The following is a 15784-nucleotide window of genomic DNA, read 5'->3' on the forward strand; positions in this document are numbered from 1 at the left end:
ATGTTCATGTGCGACGAGCCAGCCACTATGGAGCTGAAGGTCAAGACTATGAAGTTCTTCACCGATGTTGAGAGCGTCACACTTCACGCAGTCAGGTCCGAGAACGAGCCTACTGAATTCCACGAACTTTGAGCTTGTCGGTATTTTGCGACTTCGGAACAGTGTGTTGAGAGTAATGAAACTGTCATGCATGCTCAAACAGACGTGGAATATTGAAATCCTTTGCAAATCTGCCGGTGTAGTTTTCAGACGTGGAATGACAATTTCGTATCATCTGCTGTCTTTGAAGTTTCTTTGTGTAATACAGCTATGTGCCGCTAGGAAAACAGATCTGATCGTAGATTGGGCGGACTGCATAATGTCTTCGGCCAAGGCTGATCCCAAGCCGTTTGTCAAAGTTCTTGGTTCGATAGTTGGGGTTCTTGGAGCTGAGCAGCTTGACCCGCATGAGGTCGAAGCAGCTGATGCCATCAGATCGATGGGCATCGGCGCCACTCACCAGGCACGAACGTCTTGGAGAAGAGTTCGCAATACTTTCGAACTTTCGACAATCGAGAATGAGCTGGACACTATGATCGACGACCTTGCTAGCTGGGATGGCGGCAACATTGACGGTCTTCTTGATGACTTCGACAACTTATCTGGGGCCGTGGAACACAGAATTGTCGACGAGGACCAGTTTCACAAGGGCCCACTCAGTGGCATTTTCCTGCCTCCCAAGCTCCGTGACGACAGCATATCGAGGACGCTGTCCGCTCTGGCCGTCTTACAAGCCTGGTCAGATGACGATCTCCCAAAAGCCTCCGACATGAGGCCTTTCTGGTTGCCAAATCTTCACGACGACGTTATCCAGGGCACCGACTTCAACGAGATGATCGTCAAAGTGCTCAAATTGTCACCTTGCGTCGACCATGTGGAGGAAGCGCTTGAGAGAGAGGCCTTCGATTTGAACCAGGTGGCCCAGCATTCCGATCCCAACTGGCTCGCTTCCGCGTCCCTGCTGTCAGATCCAAGAGCCAGTTGGCAGTGGTACATGGGGGGCGGCGGGGGCTCCAATTTCCACAACGCACAGCTGTACTTCGCCAATAACATTGACGGAACGACACTCAGCCAGGTGCCAGTGGTTGTGATTGACACGGAGTGTGCGGCGTCCAACCCAGACCTCTCGTGAGTGAAGGGAGCCGGTTGGATTCAGCTTCTTCGACCTTCCACGGTGTGGCGATCTCTCCACTACCTCCTGCAAAGGGTACGACGTTGCCGATCGAGACATGAACTTTGGGGTTGATGGGTTGGCGAGGCTGCATGGCACATGTGTATCTAGTCTGATCAGCGCCAATAGCGACAATGGCATAGGCATTACAGGAACCTGTCCTCAATGTCTGTCCCATTGCATCAAAGCTGCCTTCAGCTCGCAGTACTTCACCAGCGCGTCCCTTCTGTTAGCCTACGAGTACATTATGATGAACATAAACATCTTTCCCATAAGCAACCATTCATATGGAGGAACAGGCTACTCGACCGCCGAGTTCAAAGGTCTGAAGAAGCTAAGTGACGCTGGACATATTATGGTGGTGGCTGCCGGAAATTCCAGCTGCAAACCGGACGATGTCAATTGTGCGCCATTCTACATTCCAGCGATGTACGACGTTCCCAACATGATATCAGTCGGAGCGTCGACGATTCTGGGGACCAAAGCGTACTTCTCGAACTACGGAGACAGGATCGTCGATGTGTGGGCCCCTGGCAGTGACATCGCGGTGCTGAACGATTCTAATGACGCAAACCGCGTGGCTTTGCAGAACGGCACCAGCTTCGCGGCACCATTGGCCACGGCAGCAATTGCGCTGTCAATAGCATTGCGACCATACATGATGCCCGAGGACAGGATCAGGTTGTTCTATGAGTCGACGAAGCCTGTGGATATCGACTCCAGCTACGGCAAGCACGGATTGCTGGATACATTGGAGCTGCTGAAGGCCGTGGTATCAAGTACTGAAGCTGTCCCCACCAGCGAGTCGCCCTCAATTTCACCTACTGTGACTGTCACCACTGTCACCACTGTCGCTGCACCCCTGACCCCCGCCGTACCGACGAGTGGGTTGGACGACTTCCCCAAAACGGTTCAAGGAGGAGGTACATTTATGAATTCCGTTTCCTCAGTTGTTTTGCTGCTCATCACGAGCCTGATTTGACTGGAAAAATTGGTGATTTGCTATGTTGACCCTGTCGGAAACGGCTAATGGAGGCCAAAGACGCGGTGAGCTGCTGCTGTGTGAGGAGGAGGCTGAGCAGGTTAACAGCATGATAGCGGCACAAGGATTTTGCTTCTTTCAAGTTCCAACGGTGAAGCGGGAGACTCCACTAGATGAGTCGAAGCGGCGCCTGAAGCGGGATATGCCCGTGGTCGTCGACAGGAAGAAGCGCAAGCATACCCCTGACGACATGGACAGCGAGCAGTCCTTCCACTCCATTCGGGCCTCGAGACGACGAAGAGACCCTTTACCTGGGAGATGGCAAGATTCGGCCGTGCTGGTAATGGACTCCCTGATGGCCTTCAAACAGGCCAAGCAGTTCTATGAACCTTTCGTGGCAGAGGGGGTCGAAAATCCTATCGGTCTGTTGGACGTGAGCGAGCGCCTCAGCAACGACAAGTATCCTCATGTGTGGCGGTGGCAACTAGATGTGCGGTCGGTGCTCTTCAACGTCCTCGACAATCATAACAACACTGAGGAGATTTTTAAGCTTGCCGCCGCTGTCGTTCAGTACTTCGAGAGCCTTTGTGTGGATTATGAAGGGGCCAATCCATACGCTATCTTTGCAATCATGCAGAACCTAAAACCCGAAGCTCGACACCTGGACCCTCCTCCACAAAGAGCCCCCCGAAAACGCGCAGAACCCAAATCCAAGGATGTCAGCGATTTGATCCGTCGGGTCGCCAATGGGAATCTGGCTCTGGCTGAAAAACTTCCAGCGCTGAGCAAGCAAAACGTCCAGGAGTCTCGTCCTTCAGAGCGCCGATTAGAGGTGAAGTCTGCTCTACCGCCACCCCCTCCAGCCCCGCTACAATCCGAGTACAACCAAGAGAAACACGACCTTAAGAAGAACATTTCTCAGCGCCTGCAGCAGTTTGTGCAGCTCGATATCGCATACAGAATGGCAGGTGAGTCGCGGGTGACCATGGTACTCAGCTCTGAGTTTGATCGAGAAGGAGCTCGGCATTGACGGACATTCTTCTGCGTTTGACGTCACATTCACACCTCAGCTTGACCTTCTACCCAGTTACATGCAGAAACAGTACCTATGCTACATCAAGAAACTGCACACGGCTCAAACGAAGTTCCGGGACACCTTGGGGGTCCCCATCACCACCGCTAACGCAGCTCGCGCTGAGTCTTCAGACGACGAGGTGGACCAGCAGCCCACAGACGTCAGCGCTGTAGGTACCTTGGTGTGGCCTGGAAGCCGACAGTCAGTGGTCACCGCCAACTACGGGCTGCCCTCCCGAGAAGTTCTGGAGGAACACGACACGAGAGTGGATACCAGTTCGGCCTCCGAGGAGTCGTCTTCTGATTACTCTGATGAGGAATTGGATCGGGTCAAGAAAGGCAGGTCTCTAGGTTTCTTAGCCGAGCCCACGAACCACCTCGACATGCTAGCGCCGGAACAAGGCAGCATGGCCTGGGGCGAATGGAAGAGCAAAGTTATACACCAGCAAGTCATGGCTGGTTTGAAGGCGACGAGCACAGCCGAGCAAGAAGACGCAACCATCTAGCGCTTTGAATTCTCTCACATTCACACACAGTCAGTCATCGGGCTCGTCCACCACCAACACAGTGCCCTCAATCACAGGTGTTAGCGGCACGTATGTCGTGGAGGCGTCCAGCTCTGCACGCTGTCCCGAGTTTACCAGGATGGGGGTATTGTGCGTTTGGAAGGCAGTCACTCCGCGTGGCTTGCCAGCTAGACCAACGGTGTTGACCTGTTGGCCCACCCGTACGAGTACCTCTCGAGGCGCCAGCGTCTCGGCATCGAGTGTGTCCGCCATTTTCGGCCGGGCCCCGGCTACTGCGTGCCACAGCAGATAGTGAGTCTTGTTTCTCAATATGGTGTCGTTCATAAGAAGGCAAGAGAAAACCAGCAGCTGAAGGTGCGCCAGTGTGGACTGCCGCATGAGAAAGCCATCCGAGTGTGTAGGAGAGAGGGTAAGCAACCCCTTACCTAGGTAGACCAAGCCTAGTGAGATGTTGGTGATGAATGTGGCATGTACGTCTTTGGAATAGTACGACGCCAGTTGTCTGAGAGTCTGAGCGATCTTGGAATTGTTGGACCCTGCCCCAACCAGTCCCAGAGAAATGATGGCGTGAAGGGCTACATCGCCATCAGTGTCATGAGACATCTTCGTTAGCAGGTCAACCACGAGTGGTTGGGGATGCGAAATGCTCTTCACTGCCAAAGCCAAGGATATGGCCTGCTTGACGTTTCTATCTCCGAATTGCAACAAGCTGTTGACCAGTTGCATCAACATCTCCGAGCCCACGTCATCCCCCATTGTGATCAGGGCCAGCGCAATCACGGCGTACGCCCGATCAACGTCGGGAAAACTGCTGGCTTCCTCACTGGGCTTCTCTTCCTCCACGACAGGCTCCACCTGGTTTTCTTCCTCGTCGACGGACTCGACACCATCCGTGACTACATGCAGACAGTGCTGGATTTTTAGCAGATCACCCGACGCTGCGTAGGCACTGGCCGTCATCAGCACGCGACACACAGCGCCGAACGGCCTGGTGCGAATGGAGCAGATGACGTCGTAGGCTGCCTGGGACCTCGACTGCGTTCCCTGGTAGATCAGAGCAAGCGCCATGCCGTAGTAAAGCGCCAGTGGCTGGGCGAGTAGATCCTGAGACGACATGTCGAGCTCCATGAGCGTTTGCAACAACGCCTCAGAAGCATCACACGGACCCACGCCAACGAAGATCAACCCCAGAGACACAGCAGCCATGGCCGCGACCTCCAGCCCTCCGGGGCAACCCTGCGGATCGGCAGCCAAAGGAAGCAAGTACTCGGTGACGTCCTCCCTCTTGGAACCCGCTAGGGCAAAGCCGAGTCCCAACACTGCCCCAAGCACCTCCAGTTCGTTGGTGAACTCCAGCGGCTCCATCAGTAACGCGAACGCAGGGTCGCACTGACTGCGAATGCCGGCAGAGACCAGCCCGAAGGCCATGTATGCGCCAGCCTTCACGTAGGACTCGCTGGCCCACTGATATTTGTCGATCCGGGAAAGTCCGGACTCTAGCTGCCACATGAGAATTGCGCCTGTGGATGCAGACGCCGCCATCATGCCATGGTCCTTGTTCTTGTAAAGCCAGTTCGAGTCCTCCGTCAGCATAAGTCTGTGTCACCTGCTCCCAAAGCTCACTTGTCGTTGCAGAACCCGGCGTTGACGAATGCGTTGACATAGGTGATAGCAAGGTTGTTCCTCGCACTGTCTATGGCTGCTGCGTTACGCGCGACTCCTTCCTCACTGGCTCGATTGTTGGACAGGTAGCTTTTGAACACATCGTCGGGTAGCTTAGGTTCTAACATATCCAGCTCACCCGCCAACGACAGGAACGCGTCGCTCAGGTTCTCGTTCCAAGATACGGACTCCAAACAAGTAAGCAACTCCTCCCCATCCGGTCCGAGTGTGCTTGGGTCCTCGAAAACCTCTTGCCAGTTTAAACAGTAGTTGTGCTGGCCAAACAGGAAGGCAATCTGCTTCAAAATCAGGTGGGGGTCGTGTCTCTTGCGTTTCGGGTCGTCAATGGTTCGTGGTTCCTGTGCCACCATTCTAAGCACGGCAGTCACCTTCGCAGCGTCGTCCATACGAAGAGCGATTCTGATCGCCTCCAGAAACTGCTTTTCACGCATCACAACATCGAGCATAACGCTTCTCACAGCGTTTTGCTCCTCGAAGGTCGCACTGTACTCGGCAAGGGAGAGGCCATAAGGCGTGATCCGGCTAATGTCGGCGCCAGGCGGCAGAAAGTCCATCAGCGACTGCATTCGCTCAGTCTCGTGTAGTAAATCCAATGCCTCAAACGGCGAACTCGCATTGAACTGGTAGGTGACGATAGCGTCAATGAAGAGCAGAATCTCCTGAACATCGTCAGACAGTGGTGGGAATCCTTCAGTTCGAGGCTCAGGTTCGGGCAAATCAGCTCCCCGGGCATTTTCTTGCCTTCGTTGGTACTCCAAAACAGCCTCGATTTGCAGGTTGCGTAGGTATTCGTCCCCCCATTTCGCAAGGTCTTCGGATCTGTGGCCTTGCAGTCTGTACCTCAACGCCAGCAGCGGGTCGCGATACACACACTTGCCGCCCAGAGCGAGTTCGCGTCGCTCCTGCTCCTCCTTGTCCTTCATCGCGCGCAGTTCACCCTCGGCTTTTTCGACGTCGGTCTCGTCGGTGGCCTGGGCGCGCTTCTTCTCGCGGTCCTCACGTTCAGCGGTAAGTCGTCGGTCGACCTCAGCGATGGGGGAGCCTCCATCCTTCTTAGCTGGCAGAGTCGTTGCAAGGACCGACATTATGTCGGCGAAGACGGGTTTGGCATCTAGGTGTTCAAATGTGAGGAAACGTGCACTCAATTCGTTGAACGATGCTCGCAAGAACTTGAGGGGCAGCGGTACTGACGCCATCGCCGACGATGCATTCAGCATGCATTCCTGCAGGTATTCAAGTGCCTTGAAGACATCCTTGGCGTCATTGGATTTAAGAATGCTGCTTGAACCACCCTGCGAATCCTTACGTGCCGACGGCTGCCTCGACCTCCTCCTTGAGGGCACTATCCTCCTCCTCTTCCAGTATCTTGGCCTGTTTTTTCGTCACGTCCTGCGACGTCGGCTTTACGTTCTGCAGGGACATATTTGCAGTTTAAGTTTTCACACTTCAATGGCCTCTTGGTTCACGTCCGCATCGTCGACTGTCGTCGTCCCCGCAGACTACGTTTTCACACATCAATATCGAAGGTCTCTTCGTCCATGTCGCTTTCCGCATCGTCGTCCATATCGCTTTCCCCACCGACAAAGGAATCCTCACTTTCCCCACCGACAACGGAATCCTCACTTCCCCCACTCGGAAGGTGTCTGATGCCTTTCTCTAACGCCTCGATGCGGCGCAGTGCCAATGTCATAGTTCGGGAAAATCGACCTTCTCGGTAAATTTTGTCCCCCATGAACTCGTCAGCCTCGTCGCCGCCGCCGCTGCCGCCGCAACAAAGCGGGTTAACCACTTGCAGAGGCGGACACCTCCCGTGCATGTCAACGCCTACGACTGTTGTTGCGAGCATCCAAAGAGTCTTTCGTGACATTCCACCGGCAATTTTCGTTCTATGCATTGGTATTCACGTCAGCGTAGAATTCACCCTGGGTGGTTTCACCTGACAACCAGCTGCCCGCGCCAACACGTGACAGATTCAACCTGAATACCGGCACTCGCTGTCGGTGAGCGTCCAAAGTATTCATGCTCTCGCTGTGGTCTTGTGCTACTTTGGGACTCTGAGGAGGCCCAGTGCCAGTGCTCGACGGCAGAGAACCCTTCGTGTCAGGATTTTCCTGGAAGAGGTCTCGAAAATGCTCCGTCCCGTATACTTGTGCTAACTCTTGCATACACCAGTCCATAAACACCTCTGCCTTTTGGGCGTAGGTGGTGTATTCTCTCATGAGATTTGCGTATCTCTCTCGCCAGTCCTGTTGATTCGGCATCAAATCGCGAATTCATAGATGGATGTGGGGGTAACAGCATCTATTGGTTGCAGCTGCAGATGAACCTCTGGGTGGAATCTCTGCTTGAGATCAACTGGTAACACCGAAATTCACCAAAAAAAAATGGACGTGAGTCACTCTTACAGTGGAGCCATCAAAGACGGCTTGTTTCACGGCGTAGGCTGCCTCTCCTACGCCGGCAACGAGAAATATGAGGGCGAGTTTCAGATGGGTAAACGCTGCGGGTGGGGCACCTTCCACTATGCGGATGGCACTGTCTACGCCGGAGAGTGGAAGGACGACAAAATCAACGGCCGCGGCAAGGCAGTCTTCTCCTGTGGCAATGTCTATGAGGGGTACTGGCTGAACGGCCGGATCCATGGGGAAGGGAAGCTCCTCTATGCGAACGGTGACGTCTATGAGGGAGAATGGTCACAAGGAAAAATGGACGGCACGGGCACTTTTCGCTATAAGCATGGCGATGTCTACACCGGCCAGTACCGGGCTGACAAGAAGCATGGCCAAGGCACTGTGCATTATGTCAGTAGCAGCGGAGAGGTGGCTGAGAGCTATGAGGGTGAGTATGCTGATGACCGCATGCACGGTCAGGGGAGGTACGTCTACGCCAACGGGGCTGTGTATGAGGGGGAATGGGTAGACCAGAAGATGCACGGCAGAGGTAGCTTTCGTTACCCGAATGGCAACCTCTACGAGGGTACGTTTGAGAAGGACGTGAAACAAGGCTTTGGTATTCTGACCTACGCCACCGGTGACCGATATGAAGGCGAGTGGAGCGGGGACAAGGTCCATGGACCTGGCACCATCACTTTCTCCAACGGCGACCGCTATACCGGCGACTTCGTCGATGGCCTGAAATCCGGCAGAGGAACGCTGGCGTACAGCAACGGCGATGAGTACACAGGCCAGTTGCTAAACGACCGGTGAGTGACTAGCTAATCGAATACAGGCTCGAAGGGATTGGGAGGATGACATACGGCGATGGCAGCGTGTACGAGGGCCAATGGGTACGAGACCAGAGACACGGGCAGGGAGTGCTGCTAAGCGCCGTGGACGGACGGCAGTACGAGGGTGACTGGAGCTGCGGGAAGCGCGAAGGAAAGGGACGCCTGCTATGGCCGAATGGAGACGTGCTGACGGCAGTCTGGAAGAAGGGAGGCGTGTCTTCAGTGACGAGCTTTGTCTTTGGGCCAGACTCTGTGTGGGCAGACCGCTGAGGGAACCTGTGACAGCTGACCATGTGAAAGCCCTCCCGAGCTGCTTCTGAAGCAATCCTTGTGAAGGTCGAGACACGCCCACCCTGGATGTGACCCCTTGAGAATTTGAGCAATGGAGAGGTTTCGCCGTGAACGTGAACGTGACCGTTGTATAATCGAGCACTTCTAAATCGGTGAATCTCCATGGCCACCGCAGTATTCGGTGGTTCGTTTGACCCGCCTCATATTGGCCACCTAACAATTGTGGGAGAGATCCTTGCCACCAATCAGTATGCTGAGGTGTGGGTGGTGCCCTGCGGAGTGCGTAGCGATAAGATATCGCACGCTCCTCCAGAGGGACGACTCGCTATGGTACAGCTCGCAATCACTGCAGCCTTTCCAGCTGACGAGCGAGTCCACGTCTCGTCTTTGGAAGTGGATCACGGACAGACCATCCACACTTACGACTTACTTCAACACATTCAGAAGGTCAGACCGCGCAACCAGGTGGAGTGTTGCATTGGCGAAGATCTTCTGAATGCACTCCCAAGCTGGTATCGTGGTGACGAGCTCGTTAGTGAGTTCAAGTTTTTGGTGCTCGATCGAGGCGCCAGTCGACTGGGGGAGGCCATTCCTACAGGCCTCCGGTTCGACAGGCTATCCGACTGTCTAGAGCGATTGGGCGACGGGCCTCTCTCACGTGTGGGATGCAGTTCGACGCTCATTAGGAAAAGACTACAAAACGGGAACACAGATGGGGTACGGCACCTTCTACCGCCTTCCGTTCTCGAGTTGGCGTTAGCACGTGGCTGGTATTCACTCAAAGGGAAACACTGAGCCGAACAGGATATGCTGCGCCACGGGGAACTTCAGCAGTACCTCGTCGATGTACATTCGTGTCATGCCACTGCGAATCTTGTGCCAACTTGCAACCGTTTGCGACACGTTGAATAAGATAGGGGTCATCTCCGCTGGGTGTCCCCCGGTCTTTGTTTCAAGCACTACTGCGATGCCATCGATGTACATGTGAGTCGTCCTACACCGCTTTAAAATCTCTTGGTCGAAAACATCGGCAGGCCGAATGCTCGAGGACTGCAGCTGAGCAGCACCGAAAACAAAGGGTAGGTGTTGGTAGTCGTCGAGACCCCAGGCCCCTTTTGACCCGGCAGGTTCTAGTTGGTACGTTGCCTGTAATCGGCGTGCCAGCCGGATGTAGCTGTTAAACAGCAGAAGTATCAAGCTGCCGTGCAGGGGAAGCAACTCTACTCGAACTGCACAGTACAGGAAACAAAGGAAGTTCAGCTCGTGTCCTGTACCATAATCCATCCGTTTTCGGTCCCCAAGAGACGCGACGATGTACTCTAGAAGTTCCCCTTGCGTCGAAGACTCCATATCGTTCAGTGGGTCCGCAAGGTTCTCCGCGATTCTCTGCGTCTGCAGGTCGCCATGCACTCACCTTTTCTGCCAGCGTTACGAATTCTCGATACACAGGGTTAGCGAAGCGCCCTAGGTGGGCTCCTGCAGGCACCTCATCGACACACCGACCGAGACACTCGAAGATGCACGTATTGAACGTCGCAATGACCTCCGGCGTCTCTGTCTGCGGCTCGGACACCTTGTCGGAAAGGACCGAAATGAACCTTTGAAGCTCATCAAAGGTCATTGACCCTCGCCAGCGCCCTAGGTCTGCTAGAGAAGTTATGGCTTTGTGTAGGAACGCCATCAAATCGCACTTTAACCTCTTCAAACACAAACCACCGCCAGGTCGCTCTCTGCAGGAGATTGTGGCGGGTTAGTGGAGGGTCCTCGGACCGAGGAGATGGTCTACGTGGTGAGTTCAAATTTGATGTGTAAATGTTGCACGTGGGCTCTGTTGCTGCGTATGAAATCCCTTATTCATCAGTTTGATGGCGTTTTCTGTTTCTTGCAACCCAGCCAACCGGGACCCGCAGAGTACGACAACGAATGAGACACCGATTTCCAGCAATCGGCCCCTAGGGGTACTTTGGCCTGAATGGCCTTCACTAGCTACGGATCCGGTTCCTGAGGACTTCCCTGTCTATTTTAACGACATTCCAAACCGTATTCACCGATTCGAGTACGCTGTAAGAGGAGAGATTCCAACTCTCGCAAGCGAGATTGAGAAGCGTATGCAACAAGGGAAGAATTATCCCTTCAAGAAGCTGGTCTGGCTGAACATCGGCAACCCTCAGTTCTGCGGCCAGCAGCCTGTATCCTATTTTCGTGATCTGGTTGCGGGTATGATGAGTACCAGAGATGTTGATCACGGAGAAGAGATCAACGACACCGTCGAACGATGGCAGTCCGAGCTCACTGGGGGCCTCGGCGCGTACTCCCACTCTAAGGGAGCGCTTGTATTCCGAAAACAGGCCGCCCAGTGGTTTCAGAAGCGTGACGGATTCGCCTGCGACCCCGAGAGCGTCTATCTGACAAACGGAGCCAGTGGTGGCGCAGTTGCCATATTGGATATGATGCTGAACAAGGGGGATGGATGCTTGGTTCCCATTCCGCAGTACCCTCTATACTCCGCAACTATAGAGCGGATCAACGGGCGATTTGTGGGCTACGAGCTCGTCGAGGCAGACGAGTGGCGTCTCGACGTTGATGCCCTGGAGAGGTGCATCAACACGGCCCGGAGCGATGGTATTCCCGTAAAGGTACTTGTTGTCATTAACCCGGGAAACCCCACAGGGTCCGTCTTAACTGAGAAAAATCTCCAAGACGTAATTCGTCTTTGCGAGCGAGAGAAGATTGTGATATTGGCCGACGAGGTGTACCAAGACAATATCTTCAACGCTGACGTGCCTTTCATCCCGATGCGCCACCTGTTGCTTGAGATGAAGTCCGAGTGTCCTCTGTTCAGTCTCCACTCTGGGTCGAAGGGGTTCATGGGAGAGTGCGGCTTCCGATCAGGAGTCCTGCAGACGGAAAACGTACCCGAGGTGTTCACGCGCCTTTTGGTGAAGTACTTCAGCGTCAACCTGTGTAGCAACGTTCCTGGTCAGTGCATGATGGCGGCCATTCTGTCACATCCACGGCCAGACAGCGCAGAGTACGACCAATTTATCGCAGAGAAAACCCGGATCCTCGGCGACCTGACGAGGAAGGCCCAACTGGCCCATACCAGACTCAACCAGATGGAGGGAGTCGTGTGTCAGCGTATCAACGGAGCTATGTACGCCTTCCCTAAGTTTGAGTTCACAGACCGGTTCATTGAGGAAGCGAAGGGTAACGGAAGGAAACCCGATGTCTGGTACTGCTACAAGCTTCTCAACAAGTGTGGCATCGTTACGGTACCGGGGTCTGGATTCGGGCAGGAGGAAGGCACCTACCACCTTCGCATCTCCCTGCTGCCGGCTGTGGCAGAGTTCGAAGATGCTTTTGATCGCTGGGCTCTATTCCACTCCGAAGTTATGAATGAGACCCCGAAAACGAAAGAGTGCGACAAGTGCGTATAGTATCTGGAGATGCGAATTGGTATGGCTGTTGACGTGATGTAATTTTATCCTCCTTGCCGCCTTGGAGTTCCCTCCAAAGCTGTAGTTGCGTGCTATCCTGTGCTGTAGGGTGTAAATAAATCAACTCTGCAACTGCCACATAATTTGTAACTGGATACCATAATAATATTGATGCAGATAGATCACTCTCTGATGAAGACGAACGAGTAATTTGCGCCATGAGATTAAAATCTGTCTTCATTCACCAGCGCTGTTAACGCTAAATCGATCGACTTCTGAACCTCAAGGTGTTCTGCGTCGCTGCCTGACTCTTCATTCTCATCAGCGTCAGAAACATCCACAGCCACTGAGTGATCTACGCATGCCACAGGAGAGATGGGTGCAGAAGATACGGGCGCTGCAGAAGATATGGGCGCTGCAGAAGATATGGGTGCTGCAGAAGATACGGGTGCTGCAGAAGATACGGGTGATGCAGAAGATACGTGTGATGCAGAAGATACGGGTGATGCAGAAGATACGGGTGCCGCAGCAGATATGGGTGCCGCAGGCGAATCATTCTCCGACGCCAACGAGGACGTTGGGGACAGGGCGGTGGGCGATGCTGATTCTGGCTCATAGTCTGAGGAGAACGCAGAGTCGATCTCCGCTGGCCCAGACTCGTAATCGGCGTGCAGAAACGCTGCATCCTCCTCGTCCTCCCCACTCAGGGCTAGCGCCTCGTATTCGTCGCAGTCCTCGGAAGTCAGGGAGGGTTGGTATTCTTCCTCATTCTCCGCTTCCTGAGGGTGGTAGGTTTGGTTGCTTCTCTGAAATTCGTGTTGCGCTCTAACACTACGACCTCCCATGTCCAGCTGTCCGTTCTGGCCCGCTCCGGTGACTGGTGGCACTGCGATCTCCAAAATGGCGGCCAGTCGCTTATTGTACCGGGTTAACACGTTGATCTCGCCACATTCGCCCGCCACTGACGTAGAGCACGCCGCAAGGCTGCTGCGGCAGTCACGCAGCAGCGCACGCGACTCTGGGAGGGTGGTCTGCAGTTTGGCCAGCAAAACGACGGCAGCGCGTAGAGACTGCGGAATCCCCGTTCTCGGGCCTAACAAGGAGGAACGTACCAAGGCCAGTACGGGATGCGCTAGCTTCGAACTCAAATCCGGCAACAGACCCCCAACCAGGCGCTGGCTCGTCTCGTTGGGCAGCGACTTCACAGCCACTAACCTCTGCAAAAACCGAAGCCCGATCTCATCCAGAACCACGCGGCTTGGTAGCATTTCCCCCGCTACGTCCGCCAACGTGGCCAGCGTCCTCAAAAGACCAGCACAGACGTCAACTATGAGGTCGGAGAGGTAGTCCAGGCCCTCCATGTGCTGGGACTGGTGCTTCTCGTGTAGGTTTTGAAGGTGACGTTCGACGTCACACACCAGGTCCCCCAGAACCGCAGGGTCCGCTTGTGTGGGTCTTACAGGGAGGTGAGGATATTTCAGGTGAATGCTCAGAGCCATGATTACGTCTTTGAGCGAGTCGTCGTCGTTAGTCGGAACAGTGTTGCACGTGTCCAGCAGGCCTCCCAAAATGGCACCGGACATCTTGATTAGGCCCTCTTGAATACCTGGCTGGAGCAGGAAACTCGGCACGTCCGAAGCTATGCAGTTCATTAGAGAAAACAGCGCGGGACCCAGCTTAAGCGCCAGCTGGAATGCAGCTGGGCCTACCGAAGGCTGGAGAACCTCGAAGCATTCCAAGAGATCGGGTAGCATTAGCAGTGCGCTGCCTTTGGCCACTTCGATAACGGCTTCAAGAACGCGGGCCGATGATGACCAGACAACATCCCATCCAGATGTGGCAGGCTTCTCTAGGCACTCCTCGTGGCACGCGTGACCAGGAGTGATCAGAAGCTCCAGTCGGCCAGACACTAGGTGAGTCAGCTCCAGAAAGCTAGCCAGGTGCCGAGAATGGGAGAGCACGACGAAGCCTTCGGACGCGGGAACGTCGCCGAGACCCAAGTAAGCTGGTGAGAAGCATCCGTACCGAATCAGAACTTCCTCCAGTTTCAGAATGCTGGACATTTCACTGAGAGTCGAGGTAGGCAAGTCTCCCTCAGGTTCTCGCGCAACCTGCAGCACTGGAAAATATGAATGAACGTAAACGAAGGGGTTTCTTACGAATGTCGAGTCGGGTGTGCAGATCCCTCAACATGATCTCCATTTGATAATGTTTGGCTTCCGACTGGGCTTTGAAGTTGACCCAAGTCAGATTAGCCAGGGCCAACCGGCACCGACGGGCGAGTTCCTCGTCGGGAGATTCCAGAGCTCTGGCTGTAAGGCGGGTTGTCAGGTTGACGTTCTTGAACACGGTGACATGGTCAATGTGGGCGCAAACGATGTCAGCAATAGCGCCAGCGACGGCATCGAGCAGTGCGGGTGTCCCAGGCATACGGGACGCAACCGCCTCCACGCAGACAACGAGCTCGCGCAGACTATTGGGGTTCTGACGGGCAGATATCGTAGCCAGCGCTGAAACTGCGGCCAGGACAAGGCAGAGGGCGCGCTGGACCTGGTCCTTTGTGATGTCAGTCGAGTCCTGGTGGTCGACGGACATGGCGAGCGACTTCAAGGCCTGAATGAGTGTGCATCGCAGCTGGTTGAGGGCTTCGGGAGGAGACGACGTAGGCGTGTTGCGACCCAGCAAGTCTGCATAGAACACGATCACCAGAGAGCAGTAGGCAATTGACAGGCAGCTGGCAGTGAACTTCTCAACATCGGCGTCAACAGTGTCAAGCTGACCTTCGTCGGAAAACGCCTCCACCGCTCTGCAGGCAGATTGTAGTCGTGAGGCCACCTGACGAACGAAATCGACCCCTTCTGATTGGTGCTTGCTGCCTGTAAGAAGCTGAAACTTGGGCGCGTTCATCCACTGTGACAGTAGCTCCTGGATGTTGGTAAAAACGCTGCAGTCCTCGGGACCTCCCGTGAAGAGCTCCAACAAGTCACAGCAGTGGCCGCTGGCCATCTGGGACTGGTCAGATGAGGGGCCGATGACCTCTTTGAGACAGCGGGTACGAATCAAGGGATGCATGAAGACCTAAAAGCCGATTTCTTCGGCGTGACTGTTTGTATTGCTACTGTTAGGTACACGAGTGGTGCAGTGTGAATGGCTCATAACATCGATGGTTACAGGTGTCGCAGCATTATGCGGATTTATCAATGCGTACCCTAGCTCTTCCGACCTCTGACGACGTAGCCAGCCTCTCTTGCGGGCTAATTGCCAAGAGAATCTCCGACCACCAACGAACGAACCCTGCCAAGCCGTTCGTGCTTGGTCTTCCCACAGGAGGCACGCCTGTGAAGACTTACCAGA

The 15784-nt window shown here is 54.5% G+C and overlaps 9 protein-coding genes across 16 annotated transcripts; 4 read left to right on the top strand and 5 right to left on the bottom strand.

Annotated features, from left to right (window-relative positions):
* Positions 1 to 256: 256 nt before the first annotated feature.
* KVP18_004239 (uncharacterized protein) lies at positions 257 to 2192 on the top strand (the record flags this gene model as incomplete). 3 transcript variants are annotated; one of them, XM_067956670.1, is made up of 2 exons in its annotated part: positions 308 to 1167; positions 1196 to 2192. In XM_067956670.1, coding segments are annotated over 2 exons (1857 nt in total), but the record flags the coding sequence as incomplete, so codon positions are not given. The 3 variants fall into 3 exon arrangements, with proteins under 3 accessions (XP_067807970.1, XP_067807972.1, XP_067807971.1); XM_067956668.1 differs by lacking the exon at positions 1196 to 2192 and having other exon boundaries at positions 257 to 1171; XM_067956669.1 differs by lacking the exon at positions 308 to 1167 and having other exon boundaries at positions 1269 to 2192.
* A 22-nt stretch (positions 2193 to 2214) lies between these two features.
* Positions 2215 to 3772, top strand: KVP18_004243 (uncharacterized protein; the record flags this gene model as incomplete). The annotated part of the gene is made up of 2 exons (XM_067956680.1): positions 2215 to 3160; positions 3189 to 3772. 2 exons carry the CDS (start codon positions 2215 to 2217, stop codon positions 3770 to 3772), a joined length of 1530 nt encoding a protein of 509 aa, XP_067807980.1.
* A 30-nt stretch (positions 3773 to 3802) lies between these two features.
* On the bottom strand, positions 3803 to 6898 carry KVP18_004240 (uncharacterized protein; the record flags this gene model as incomplete). Of its 3 annotated transcripts, XM_067956673.1 has the most annotated exons (3): positions 3803 to 5390; positions 5417 to 6754; positions 6783 to 6898. In XM_067956673.1, 3 exons carry the CDS (start codon positions 6896 to 6898, stop codon positions 3803 to 3805), a joined length of 3042 nt encoding a protein of 1013 aa, XP_067807973.1. The 3 variants fall into 3 exon arrangements, with proteins under 3 accessions (XP_067807973.1, XP_067807975.1, XP_067807974.1); XM_067956674.1 differs by lacking the exon at positions 3803 to 5390 and having other exon boundaries at positions 5413 to 6768; positions 6803 to 6898; XM_067956675.1 differs by lacking the exons at positions 5417 to 6754; positions 6783 to 6898 and having other exon boundaries at positions 3803 to 5386.
* An 85-nt stretch (positions 6899 to 6983) lies between these two features.
* KVP18_004245 (uncharacterized protein) lies at positions 6984 to 7322 on the bottom strand (the record flags this gene model as incomplete). Its single annotated transcript, XM_067956682.1, has 1 exon — positions 6984 to 7322. One exon carries the CDS (start codon positions 7320 to 7322, stop codon positions 6984 to 6986), a length of 339 nt encoding a protein of 112 aa, XP_067807982.1.
* Positions 7323 to 7362: 40 nt separating this feature from the next.
* Positions 7363 to 7737, bottom strand: KVP18_004237 (uncharacterized protein; the record flags this gene model as incomplete). Of its 2 annotated transcripts, none has more annotated exons than XM_067956665.1 (1): positions 7363 to 7737. In XM_067956665.1, the coding sequence occupies one exon, from the start codon at positions 7735 to 7737 to the stop codon at positions 7363 to 7365; it is 375 nt and encodes a 124-aa protein (XP_067807967.1). The 2 variants fall into 2 exon arrangements, with proteins under 2 accessions (XP_067807967.1, XP_067807968.1); XM_067956666.1 differs by having other exon boundaries at positions 7363 to 7695.
* A 123-nt stretch (positions 7738 to 7860) lies between these two features.
* On the top strand, positions 7861 to 8972 carry KVP18_004241 (uncharacterized protein; the record flags this gene model as incomplete). 3 transcript variants are annotated; one of them, XM_067956678.1, is made up of 2 exons in its annotated part: positions 7861 to 8678; positions 8705 to 8972. In XM_067956678.1, 2 exons carry the CDS (start codon positions 7861 to 7863, stop codon positions 8970 to 8972), a joined length of 1086 nt encoding a protein of 361 aa, XP_067807978.1. The 3 variants fall into 3 exon arrangements, with proteins under 3 accessions (XP_067807978.1, XP_067807977.1, XP_067807976.1); XM_067956677.1 differs by lacking the exon at positions 8705 to 8972 and having other exon boundaries at positions 7861 to 8682; XM_067956676.1 differs by lacking the exon at positions 7861 to 8678 and having other exon boundaries at positions 8724 to 8972.
* Positions 8973 to 9767: 795 nt separating this feature from the next.
* KVP18_004242 (uncharacterized protein) lies at positions 9768 to 10674 on the bottom strand (the record flags this gene model as incomplete). Its single annotated transcript, XM_067956679.1, has 2 exons — positions 9768 to 10379; positions 10408 to 10674. 2 exons carry the CDS (start codon positions 10672 to 10674, stop codon positions 9768 to 9770), a joined length of 879 nt encoding a protein of 292 aa, XP_067807979.1.
* Positions 10675 to 10858: 184 nt separating this feature from the next.
* KVP18_004238 (uncharacterized protein) lies at positions 10859 to 12430 on the top strand (the record flags this gene model as incomplete). Its single annotated transcript, XM_067956667.1, has 1 exon — positions 10859 to 12430. The coding sequence occupies one exon, from the start codon at positions 10859 to 10861 to the stop codon at positions 12428 to 12430; it is 1572 nt and encodes a 523-aa protein (XP_067807969.1).
* A 224-nt stretch (positions 12431 to 12654) lies between these two features.
* On the bottom strand, positions 12655 to 15502 carry KVP18_004244 (uncharacterized protein; the record flags this gene model as incomplete). Its single annotated transcript, XM_067956681.1, has 2 exons — positions 12655 to 14549; positions 14590 to 15502. 2 exons carry the CDS (start codon positions 15500 to 15502, stop codon positions 12655 to 12657), a joined length of 2808 nt encoding a protein of 935 aa, XP_067807981.1.
* Positions 15503 to 15784: the final 282 nt, after the last annotated feature.

Source organism: the organism of the source record quoted next (assembly GCF_019968955.1).
Source record: "MAG: Porospora cf. gigantea A chromosome Unknown PgA_NODE_527_length_15784_cov_336.356, whole genome shotgun sequence".
NCBI classification, from domain to species: Eukaryota; Apicomplexa; class Conoidasida; order Eugregarinorida; family Porosporidae; genus Porospora; species Porospora cf. gigantea A.